The 12,450-nt window shown below is 42.7% G+C and overlaps 1 protein-coding gene across 21 annotated transcripts in view; it reads right to left on the bottom strand.

The window, feature by feature from the left end:
• Positions 1-363: 363 nt before the first annotated feature.
• Positions 364-12,450, bottom strand: part of SGMS2 (sphingomyelin synthase 2) — an 87,793-nt gene continuing 75,706 nt past the window's right edge. For 16 of the 21 annotated variants that reach the window (XM_067036451.1, XM_067036446.1, XM_067036462.1 and 13 more), the window contains 3 exons: positions 9,027-9,180; positions 3,713-3,879; positions 365-1,796 (listed from right to left, as the gene is read on the bottom strand). In XM_067036451.1, coding sequence (XP_066892552.1) covers positions 1,593-1,796; positions 3,713-3,879; positions 9,027-9,180 — 525 coding nt within the window. In that variant the 3' untranslated portion in view covers positions 365-1,592. Of the gene's footprint in view, positions 1,797-3,712; positions 3,880-9,026; positions 9,181-12,450 lie in introns of all 21 variants that reach the window. The other 5 variants (XM_067036457.1, XM_067036459.1, XM_067036460.1 and 2 more) reach the window with 4 other exon arrangements.

The raw sequence follows: 12,450 nt of genomic DNA, 5'->3' as shown, positions 1-12,450 counted from the left end.
ACCAAAGGATGATGACCCTTCTGAACAGATCTGTATCGTGCTTCTCTCCAACAATTTAAAGGTCAATTTTGTGTACCGAATCAAGGCCAACTTGTTTACAATGACAAATTTAGGGATGTTTTTCATTCTAAGTGGGGAGAAGTTTTCACCTTCAGTATAAATGTAACTGCCTCCTACCAGCCCCCCTGGCCTCTCCACTCTGACTAGTTGATGACTTTGTGACCTTAAATGTTTTCCTACGGTTACTAGAAGTCTAAAGAAATTAAGCCAAGAATTATCCAAAAGATTCAACATCATTAAATAATGCACTACATCTGGTCAGATTTTTAAAAATCCATCTTTTCTTTTTTTTTTTTTTTTTTTTGCATCACCTGAAAGAACTTTAGAAACTATTATCCCTCTTTACTGAGTAGCTGTAACCAACTAACACACCAATTCCAACCATAGATTAGAGTGCAGCACCGTGGCATAATTTTAGGGTCAAAGTAAAATTACTCAATTGTGGTATGTGTCCTTAGGACCAGTACATAAGAAATGGAGTCTCTTGCTAAAAGGCAAGGATGCATTAAACTTTTGGATTCCATCTTGGTTTTTCCATAAAGCACAATGTCATTAGGAAGAAATGGTTTTCAGTGAAATGTGACCAACTGTATTTCTGAGTTCCAATTTGCAGCTCTAAAACAGATCTCACACAGGGCATGACCTGGGAGAGAAACATAGGCTTGTTCCCCACAAGGGCATGAACATCAGTTCATACAGCTACGTGTGTTCAGCCTGTGCTACACTGTTGACTGCTCTGGGGGTATAGGTGCAAAGTTACCAGGTAGACAGCGGAAGGACCCCTCGTTAGCATAAATAGCCCCATGGCTCCTGTATGTCTGTCATAGAGATCTTAAAATGAAATATTTACACACAAGTCAAATCTGTGGGGTGTGTCAAATACTTTTATATTTACTTAGTTCATCTTTTAAGTTATAAAATCATCAGGTTTTTTAAAAAGTGAAAGTGATATAGTACATTGGGTGGTAGCAGCAGTGCATATTCCCAGACCTGACCCTGACCTTCCCCTTGACAGAGCAGAAACAAAGTTCACCCAAAGTTCACTCACAACCCATGGATCTCCCCCTCGCTGATAAACCTAATGCTAAAAATCACTCTCAACGTTAGGTGATTCTATTTACACAGTGGCCATATATATCAGACTTTTATTTAAAACATTAACAAGTTCTTTTGACCTTGGCGGGAAAAAGATTCCTGAAAACATCACTCTGAAGTAGAGAGCTTTAGTGGAGAAAGAATGAGGGAAGGAGTAGTATGTTCTCTGGCACCTCTTTAACAAGCTCATTAGTAAAATCCCAGTTTGCGGGCTTGTGACCAATGAATGAAGAGCTGCAGGAGAATATAACTTTCTCAGGATGAATAAAAAACCAGTCAAAGGGTAATACTTCGTTCATCTTTCTAATCATTTGCACAAAATTTGGTCTGCTTCATTTAGCAATCAGTTCTCCTAAAATAAAAACAAAAACAAAACTATACCTTTGGTTACAGCGATAACTCTTTTGGTCTAAGAGCTGATGCCTTTGTTTTGCTCCTCAGGTAGATTTTTCATTATCTTCACCACTCTTCTGAACCCGGGAATACTTCTTGCAAGACGATTTAAAGCAGCCAGGAGGCCAGGACAGTGGCCAGGAGAAGCAGCAAGGAATTGAGCCTTGTACGTTTTTCTCAAAAAAATAAAAGATGGGGAACCACCATGCTCGAGACAAGAAATTAGTCTGTGAAGAGACCTTCAAGTTCTGTAAAAGGTAGAAAAAAAGTAAAATGAGACATATTTTTCACAATTTCCATCCTAATTTGTTTCTTAATTAAACTGTCATTTGCTGTAACTGAACAGGGAAAGCAGCAGAATCCGGATCGCAAGGCGATGCTTGTCTTTGCTCCTTTCCCCTAACTCTGACAGGACTCTGGCCACACTTCCAACCCCCTCCACTCTTTCCCTCTCTGTGGCTCAGGCGAATCTTTTTTTTTAACTTTTTGGCCGTGCCCTGTGGCATGTGCGATCTTAGTTCCCCAACCAGAGATCGAGCCTGCACCCCCTGCATTGAAAGTGCAGAGTCGGGCTTCCCTGGTGGCGCAGTGGTTGAGAATCCGCCTGCCGATGCAGGGGACACGGGTTCGTGCCCCGGTCAGGGAAGATCCCACATGCTGCGGAGCGGCTGGGCCCCGTGAGCCACGGCCACTGAGCCTGCGCGTCCGGAGCCTGTGCTCCGCAATGGGAGAGGCCACAGCAATGAGAGGCCCGCGTACCACAAAAAAAAAAAAAAAAAGAAAAAAAAAAAAAAAAGAAAGTGCAGAGTCTTAACCACTGGACCACCAGAGAAGTTCTCAGGCAAATCTTCTGCCTGCAATTCCAGTAAGACTGGAGACTCAAGAATGGGTGGGAGAGCTCTCCAGGAGGAAAATTTTTCAGGATATGTCACTGGTCAGATCTGTGGGTCAAGGAAGATGGAAGAGTGAAAGGAGAGCTCATAAGGTTGAGCATATTTAAGAGGAAAAAATGAAGATTTGGGTTCATTGGTGTCAGGAGACATCTAGATGGACGTGGAAGAAGGAAGATGGAAATAGGAGATGACAAAATAGGAAACAGAGCCACAGAGACAAGTAAAGTAATCCATAGGAGGGGCATTTATTAGTGGACACCACTAACTGAGAAATGGATTTAGATCCTTGGGGAACTACATATTTCAGTTGCTCACAAATTCTCCCAACATTATATGCATCGGACAACATGGCAGAACTATCCCAAGATAAGTGAGTCATGGCACGCAGACTAACTCTATTAACACCAAGGATACACACTAAGGCTAGGAAGACACAGAGAAGGGATCATTCCATCTTGGGACCAGAGGCAGAGAGAGCAGAAGTTAGGAAAGGCTTCTCAGAAGAGATGGCATCTGAGCCAGCTCTTTCAGAATGAATGGGAGAAGAAAAAAAGAGTCATCTAGGAACAGGAGGCTGCAGAAACAAATACGGAAGGATAAGAAGGGAAGCCAGAGAGCACAGTATCACCAAAAGATGTACAAAGTCCAGTTCTTCATTAGTTACTCCTTTTGCCTGACTTTTAAGATAGTTGCTATCTTTTCCTCAAAAGGGCAGGGCGTGTTTCACCTGGCTGCACAACAATGCTTCCACAGAGAAGGTTCCTAAACTTTTACTCAATTTTATTTCTCCTATAAATTAGCTGAAATTAGTAAAACACCATGCTTTATAATTATACAGCATTTTTACCCTTAAACATCATTTATATTTGTGACATTCTTTATTTTAAGAGACAGTCATTACTATAAGTTTAAGTGAACTGACCTAAACCACACATTTAGGCGGTAACAGCAGTTATTCCCATTAAGCTACTGGAAACTCCGCTGTGTGAAAAGGGGTCCACTGCATTTTTTTTTTTTTTTTTTGCGGTTCGCGGGCCTCTCACTGTTGTGGCCTCTCCCGTTGCAGAGCACAGGCTCCGGACGCGCAGGCTCAGCGGCCATGGCTCACGGGCCCAGCCCCTCCGCGGCATGTGGGATCTTCCCGGACCGGGGCACGAACCCGTGTCCCCTGCATCGGCAGGCGGATTCTCAACCACTGCGCCACCAGGGAAGCCCGGGTCCACTGCATTTAAAGAAAAGAAATTATCCAAGGATAATTTCACTGCTCTCACCTTTTCATTGGCCATGGAATGGTACCACCAAAAGAGCCGTGTTGTGATATAATAAGCAACGATCACATCGACAGTATAGTGTTCGTGTGCTACAAGAATGCAGATGATTCCAGCAGCACTCAGCAGCCAGCAGATTAAATGATACCACCAGAAGTGACGAGGCGAATCTGGACAGCAGAAAAATTAATAGTTAATAGGATTCCCAGAGGTGGACTGAATGATGACAGTCTTTCCTAATGACCTGAGGAAAGTCTAAGGCCAGGAAGTCACTGAAGGGGAAAATGGATAACCCAAAATGAGTCCCTGTGGACTGGCCAGGATTTGCTCTGGTTGCCGGGCGGAGACGGGGTGCTGTTGGTAACAGGTCTAATAGTAATTCCCTGGGGCGGCTGGTCACACTAGATACTCTAGGTCTTACCCACAGTGTTGAATAATTAGGAAGAGAACAGAAATATTTCACATTAGGTTGGCACTGGCTCATACCGGCTCCTGTAGGGACCCGACTGGAAAGAGAAACAGTAGAGTGAAAAGAAAGGATAGTTGCCGGGAACTCCCTGATGGTCCAGTGGTTAGGCCTCAGCACTTGCACTGCCGTGACTGGGTTTAATCCCTGGTCAGGGAACTCAGATCCCATGAGCCTTGCTGTGTGGCCAAAAAAAGAAAAAGGAAGGGTCGTTGTCTATGAAAAAGGGGCGGTGGGGTGGAGGAGGGAATGAGAAAGCAAGAGTGATTTTAGGTCTTATATATAAACTTACTTTGATTTCTGCAGGGGGAGAAAAATGGTATTTGTGGCTAGCAATATTTTGATTCTCCGCAATTTTATACTGTTATTGCCAACAGCAACTGTATGACACTCCCTATGTAAAGCTTGGGATTCTTGCCTATTCACTTATGGGTTTGAGCCTTACCTAGAGAGGGCACTAAGTTCATGACACTGATCAGCTATAACAGAGAACTAAAGCGCTCCGCAGGTTAAATACGATCGCACGCGCACCAGCCTTCCCACACAGGTGGTAATGACACAGGTGTAACTGGAACCAGTGCCCATCTCTAATAACTTTTCTTTTCTTTGAATAACTGTTTCCTTTTTTCTATTTTAAAGCTTTATTGGCTCACAAAGATAATCGAATAAACTAAAATTTATTTCATATTTAACTGTGTTTATATTTATAGTGATATTTACTTTCAAGTGTGGAAGAATGGTAGAATAGCAAAAAGATCCATCTCCAGAACTTTACATGACACATCAAATCAAACATCGTTCAAATAAAAATTAAATAGCTGTTGCTCTTTTAGCCCTACGTGGAACAGTAAGATGATAAACCTGTATTTGCATTTGAAAGTCTGATTTCCTTCTTCTGAATGTGCAGCTCATTATTTCCAACTCTTGCTTGGTTCATTCTGCCACGAGGTTCTGGCAGATAACTCAGGAAATCTGAGAATTTTATACCTAGGAGAGGCCTTACTTCTGTAGCCTGGGGGGCCAGATCCAGTCCCCATAACTGTTCTGTTAGGACCTGAATGTTAAAAATTGAAGTAGCTTTCAGAAATCTGGAGATTTCACTAAATATGCATTCTCCAGCACCACAGACCTCACCCCTCCCTGAAGCCTCACATCAGCCCTGCTTCCCTTCCTAACAGGTCATCTGGTATTTACCTTAAAAGTCCAAAATGTCTGAGCAAAGCAGAACTATTTTGTATTTGTTTATCCACAAGAAGCAAAGCTGAAGTAGGTAGGGAGTAAAGAGGTGGCCCATTTTACTACTCGTGGAATTGAAAATGAGGTTTCAGGAAAGGCTAGATGCCCTAGCACTGCTCTCCTAGCACATAAAAATGTATTCTCTATGAGCGACCACACTGGGATCACTGCTCATTAATTGAGAACACTGGCTGGCCCAAAGAAAATATTTAACATAAACTGTTTTGAAACAGAAATGGCAAAATGGTAATCCTCTCTGTTCTCTCATTCTACCCACAGGTATAACCTTGAGCTGAGAGATGACGACACAATTATTAATGAACTTCACTGTCTGTGTGGGATCCTAGCCCTAGTTGTCAATGAATAATAAATAGACAATAGACTTTGTGTAGTAGCAAGGTAAAAAAAAAAAAAAAAAAGTAGTTTTCTCGAATAGCAAGACATTTGGTTCTAAGAGCTACATTGATTTCTCCAGGCTAATTTTATAAGGAACCTAAGTCCCAAAGATAATATTTGCACACCTGTGTAAGACCCTCTCTTGCTAATCCACAAAATGATTCTGGTCTCACGTTTTCAACTACTCTCATGACTAAATTCAAATCTGCTCATAACAACAGAGTAAACAGGGAGAGTCCAAAATGATCAAAAGGCAGGAAAGCAAAAAATATACAAATGATGCATCTAATTCTAGAAGCAGAATGTTCAAAGAAACCACTGGAACCAGTGCTTACTCAGAACAACAACACATGGTATAATTTAGAAGGTAAGTGTTTTTCCTAATTGCATAGGAAACGGGCGTAAACATGGAAAGCCCAGTTTATGTACAGAACTGATTCTAAAGTTGGGTTTGTATCAAGCATTACAGATTTGCCCTTTTGTTTATCACCAAAACTTGGAGAAAGTGAGAGTAGCATCGACATATATACACTACCAAATGTAAATTAGATAGCTAGTGGGAAGCAGCCGCATAGCACAGGGAGATCAGCTCGGTGCTTTGTGACCACCTAGAGGGGTGGGTGGGAGACGCAAGAGGGACGGGATATGGGGACATATGTATGCATATGGCTGATTCACTTTGTTGTACAACAGAAACTAACACAGTATTGTGAAGCAATTATACTCCAATAAAGATCTATTTTTTAAAAAATAAAAAGGAAAAAGCAGAATGTAATTCTTTCCTTGCTGTATGTAGACTTATACAATTTAAACAACCTCAAGCTCAAATCATACGTGGGGAAGAAAATGTCTCTACATACTGCATCAGCCTTTATTAAAGCATAGAAATAAACACAAAGTTGCCCTGCTATTGCTCTGAGGTGAAAGTACAACAATGAGTAATACATCCAGGCTATTTCTTAGCAATTCTCTAAGATCAGACAGCTTGGGTTTCCAAAAATTCTAAACAGAGCCAAGAAATTGGCAGTGTACCCTCTGAAGTCAGCCTGCTTCACTTTGAATACCCCATCCTCCAATTACTAACTGTGGACTGTGGCTTAATTCATTCACTTTCTTGCTGCTTAAGTTTCCTCTGAAAAATGGGGAAAAACAGTGTTTCCCTCATGAGGTAGCTACGAGGATTAAACGAGTTCATTTGCATCAAGGCCTTGGAATAGTGCCTGGCACAGAAAAAACAGTACTAGGTCTATTTGCTGTTATTGGGAATATCACTTGGTCTTCAATTATTTTATAAAACTGACTCTCAGTTTCCGGGGATGTTTTCTCTTCATTACCTTATGTTTTCCACCCACAGTAGCTTCACTCTAACATGTAAACTTCTCCCGGCCCTCATCCTCCTCTTCTATAAGCTTTTATGACCTGCAGATTAGAGAGAAGATCCTACAACCCAAATGAACCTCTGGACCGGAAACTGAATGATCCTACACAGATCAATTTTTGCTGAACTTTCCACAGCAAAAGTTAGAGTGAGCGCTATAAACACCACCAATCGCTCAGCCCACCACCCAGAACCTGTAACTAGATATTAGAAATTAGAAATTTCAGAAGACTGAAATTTCAGGGGGAGTTTTTGGCGCACAGACAGAGCTAGGTTCCTCCCCTCCACCACCCCTCTCCAACAGTGTAAGGACAGTGCTATGGGGCAAGGTGCAGAAGGCCTTCTGCCTTCAAGTCAGACAGTATGACAAAGGCTGAACATTAACATGCTGCTCTCCTAACTCAAAGCTTGTGTGTAGCATTTAGAAAGAAAACAATTCAGAAGATATACAATTGTCACCCCCCCACACCCTCCCCAAAAAGACTTCATCTACTACAGAGACTCTCCTCTCTTTGTCATATTTCCCTCAAAGCAGAATTAAAACCTATAACCCCGGGCAGTCTACAGGGCAAGGATTCACTTCTGCACCACTGGAAGATAAACCTTGATGGGTCTAAACCTGTTTGGATTGATGACAGACTAAGAGAAGAAGGGAGAGAAGGGGACTAACCAAGGAGGACAGAGGGGAAGGGCCTCCTTCCCCTGGTCTCTGCCCAAAGACCTCCAGGATATGCTCTGCAAGTGAAGAGAACTGAGATAAGCCTCTAGAAGAACAATGGCATGGGGATAGGGTATCTTGGAACTAAAGATGAAGGTTAATATCGACCAGCTTGGTAAAAATGGAGGGAGAAGCATCACTACTTCATCAAAAGGATTTTGAGACAATGGGCCCAAATATACAAAGCCTCAGAAATCTGCTAGGCAGCTAAAACCAAATCCAACCTCCCTCACAATGAACAAGACGTTATTCCAGCCAAAAAAAAGAAAAAAAGCCACTGGAATACACAAGAATTCTGTATAATGGGAATTAAATATAAAAATATGGGAAGATATTTCCCATTCTCACTTCCATGTTGCTTTCTAAGAAGAAAACAGTTAGTATTGGCAAAGTGTTTCATGAAGATGCATATTAAAGCACAGAGAGCTACTGGAAGTGACGAAATTAGCATAAAGTGGGATAAGGAAACGTTAAAAAAAGGGGAAAATATTAACCAAAGTATTTGGGATGATGGAATGGATGTTCCATACAATGGAAATTTCATTCAAAAGTCCTTTCCATTTGGCTCTGGAGCACACTGATTCTTTTTTGCAGTAACCTTAACAATGATTCTTCTTTGTTTCAACATTAAAATAGCTTTTCAGGGCTTCCCTGGTGGCGCAGTGGTTGAGAGTCCGCCTGCCGATGCAGGGGACACGGGTTCGTGCCCCGGTCCAGGAGGATCCCACATGCCGCGGAGCGGCTGGGCCCGTGAGCCATGGCCGCTGAGCCTGCGCGTCCGGAGCCCGGGCTCCGCAACGGGAGAGGCCACAGCAGTGAGAGGCCCGCGTACCGCAAAAAAAAAAAAAAAGCTTTTCATACCTCAAGAAGTACTAACCAAGGAGGGAGACATTTTGGAGGCATGCTAAATGTTAGCAAGAAGCCAGGGCCAAGCTTTAAGCCTTCCTTCAGTGTTCAAATCACATACGACTGGTTGAAATGATTTAAACACACACACACACACACATACACACCCCTCTTTCCATAGCTATTGATTCCAACAGAATAAGGACTCATCAGTTTCAGGGCTTAGGGATCCTGCCCACGACAACAATCAATAAAGCAGGAATGAGTTATTACTTACATTCTTTGATGAACAAATAAGTAAGTGTCAGCACAACTGTGTGACCGCTGAAGAGGAAGTCTCCACACAGGATGTGCGACCCAGTTATGGACAATCCGCCACCAGAAATCAACCGTAGAATCCGTTGTACTTTTGCCTGAGAGTCTCCGTTGAGCTGAATGACACAAGATCAGGAAAAAAAATTTATAAGCTGATAAAATCATGTTTTAGCCTAATTTATGTGATATTTAGAAAGGCCACCAGGTTGTGATTTTTTTTCTTTTTAACTTCAGTCAAAAAGAATCCAAGGGGAAAGCTCCTCAACTGGATTTTATTCATTGTATTGGCCAGTTTTAGTGATCCGTTTTAAATTATTCAGTATGTTACTAATAATACATTTTAGTGGTGTTGTGTCCTTGGGCAAAGCTTTTAAAAATACTAATAACCAATGACTTCACCACAATTATGGACTAAAAAGATCAAAGCTCCTTTCTTTCCTCTTTGCAGGGGGAGGCTGGGGTTTCAGATGGCTAATACTTGATTCGGCTGCACTCCACATTACTAATATTCTCCAGTGTATTCATACCTTGTGTTAGGTGGGCAACCTAAAGTGTGCATATAGCTGTATTAACATCTGATCAAAACATTTACAGTTAAAAAGGGCTGCGATAGGGCTTCTCCCTGGTGGCGCAGCGGTTGAGAGTCCGCCTGCCGATGCAGGGGACGCGGGTTCGTGCCCCGGTCCGGGAAGATCCCACATGCCGCGGAGCGGCTGGGCCCGTGAGCCATGGCCGCTGAGCCTGCGCGTCCGGAGCCTGTGCTCCGCAACGGGAGAGGCCACAACAGTGAGAGAGGCCCGCGTACCGCAAAAAAAAAAAAAAAAAAAAAAAAAGGGCTGCGATACATTAACTAATTTAAACGGGCTTGAAAATGACGGATTAGGGATGTACTGGCAGCTTTCAAATGAGTAGCTCGATCAGGAAAAACATCCTCCCAAGCAATAACCTGTGTGCTGTGGCAGGAGGTCAGGAGAGAGCTCCCTGGGCAAGGGTGGAGAAGCCCCGAGAAGCTGTCGTGATGACATGGGGAACAATGGTGGGTTAGGGCAGGAGTTTGAGGCAAACCATCAAAGGTTCATATCCCGTGAAAACTTAAGCATACAGGTATCGCTTACATGTGGAATCTGAAAAATACGACAAACTAGTAAAATAACAAAAAAGGAAGCTGACTCACAGATACAGGGAACAAACTAGTGGTTACCCGTGGGGAGGGAAGGGAGAGGGGTAATATAGGGGTGAGGGAGTGGGAGGTACAAACTCCTGGGTGTAAGATGGGCTCAAGGATGCATTGTACAACACGGGGAATAGAGCCAATAATTTGGTAATAACTGTAAATGGAGTGTAACCTTAAAAAATTGTATTAAAAAACCACCCCCCAAAACCCAGATCTTAAGCATACAGGAAGGAGTAGTGGACTGAGATAGAATATACGGGGAAAATGGAATACTGAAACACTGTAGGGCCAGATGGAGGGTTTCCAATCAGTCTAATATCAAGGGAATAGGTTTAGAAAATCAAAGAATGACACTCAAAAATAAAATGGAATCAAAGTATACACAAGAAGAGAAATACAGAAAGACCATTAATGACTATTTTCACTTGGGACCGGAGGCACAGTTGTAAGAGACAGTGCTTTTCATACTCAGCGATGATCCTTCTGAGCAACTGGCCCCTGAAGCATGGACAGGCCAGTCATGATGGTGGCAAAGTGTTTGGTGGTGTACACAGGTAGTGTCTAGTCCAAGTAGACGTGTAGTGGTGAAGGAGGGTAAGATGTGTACAGATGGAGGAGAAGACAGTCTAGGAGTAGAGAAATTGAGTCTCCAAAGCAGGTGGGAAACCATCCTATATGGTAAAATGGAAATTAGGGCAGGATTCCTTGCCTAAAACTTTCCTGATTCAAAATATCTTATGGATCTGGAAAGCTTTCTGGTATTCAGGTGACCCTTGTAAAAAGGCCGACACACCGTGATCGGGTAGTAGCTGAGAATAAGGCTCTGCAGCAGAAAATGACATGAAACAGGATTAGAGGGCAGCGTGAGAAACCGGAGGTTTCAAAGAAACTCAACTTTCTTCAAGAGTTTGCTCAGGCCGAGCCCAGCTGGCGAAACCAAGAGAACATGTGCATTTTATCAAGAATTGCCAGTCCTTAGACCAAACGTGCCAAGGAACAGGTGACCCTGCCTTGAAAAGACAGGGTCTAGAAGGCAGGAAAGGATCCATACCCGGAGAAGATAAGGACTGTTGACAGAGTTGCAGGACTCACTTCAGGAGCCCCTCAGGAAAGGCGTACTGCAAACCACATAAAATGATGTGAAAGCCCTTGATGTGGAGGATAGAATCTAGCATGAGCTTTATCAGATCAGCCACAGACCTTCAGGAATTTCTGGTTGTGCGGTTGGTACAAACACTGTCAACAATGAGATCAAATAGAAAGGTACAGACACTCCGCCTGACCATTGTGTTTCCAGTTTAAAGAACACATTATTCATTTCAAAACTAGAATAATATTTTTTTATCCACTGACCCACCCCAACTCAATACTCGAATTTTCTAAGGGCAGAAACACTTAAATTTCTTTACTAGAAAGAAATGTAGATGGATCAACAGGCATAATTAAACCAGGAGCTAAAATACTGCCACACATTCTCTTCTCCCCCCTTTCTTTCAGCAGTGTCGGTATATTGAGATTTCCGATAGCATCTGATTCCATATGCCTTCACAGAACAGAGGAAGGGCTCCCTTCTTGCTTTTTCTGTACTGTCTCAGTTCTTAATTCCTCAGTCCTGTCACTGCCCTCTTAAGATGTCAGATCATGCTCAGCGTAAATGTTAAACAGAACTTCAAGAAAGGAAATTTTAAAAGAAGGCTGAAAGAAAACTGGGAAGGGAAAGGGTAATCGTGTGAGTTGGCATTAACAGATTATTTTCTAGTTGTGTTCTATGTCACTGAGGCCCTCTATCACACACGACTAAAGACTCTAGTTCCTCTTAATTTCCTCATTTTTCAGACCCATTCTATGCCATTCCTGGATATGAAACTGAAGATGTAGAAAACCAGGAAGAGGAGCATTGATCATAACAGTCAAAACAGACAAGACAGAGAGCTCAGTGTTCTCCAGGGTTCCTCAAACTATGACCTCCACACAACATTTCCCACAAAAATAAATGAGGTACAAGAGAGCCCAACTTGGCTGCTGCCAAACCAGAAACCTTACCATCCACACCATCCCTTCAATTTAGAAGAGAAGTCCTTTGGACCTCTATGGCCAGGATGAGAGGGAAGCTTTCTCAGGAAAAGGACTGTAGCTGTGCCAGCCCAACATTCCTGTGGCAAAAGGGGTTTGAGAAGCTAAATCATTTCATGTGAGTTCTAATAACTAGGTC

Source organism: Kogia breviceps, chromosome 6 (genome assembly GCF_026419965.1).
Source record: "Kogia breviceps isolate mKogBre1 chromosome 6, mKogBre1 haplotype 1, whole genome shotgun sequence".
Classification (NCBI taxonomy): Eukaryota; Metazoa; Chordata; class Mammalia; order Artiodactyla; family Physeteridae; genus Kogia; species Kogia breviceps.
Note: the sequence above shows the minus strand (reverse complement) of the source record. Positions and strands in the feature narration are given on the sequence as shown.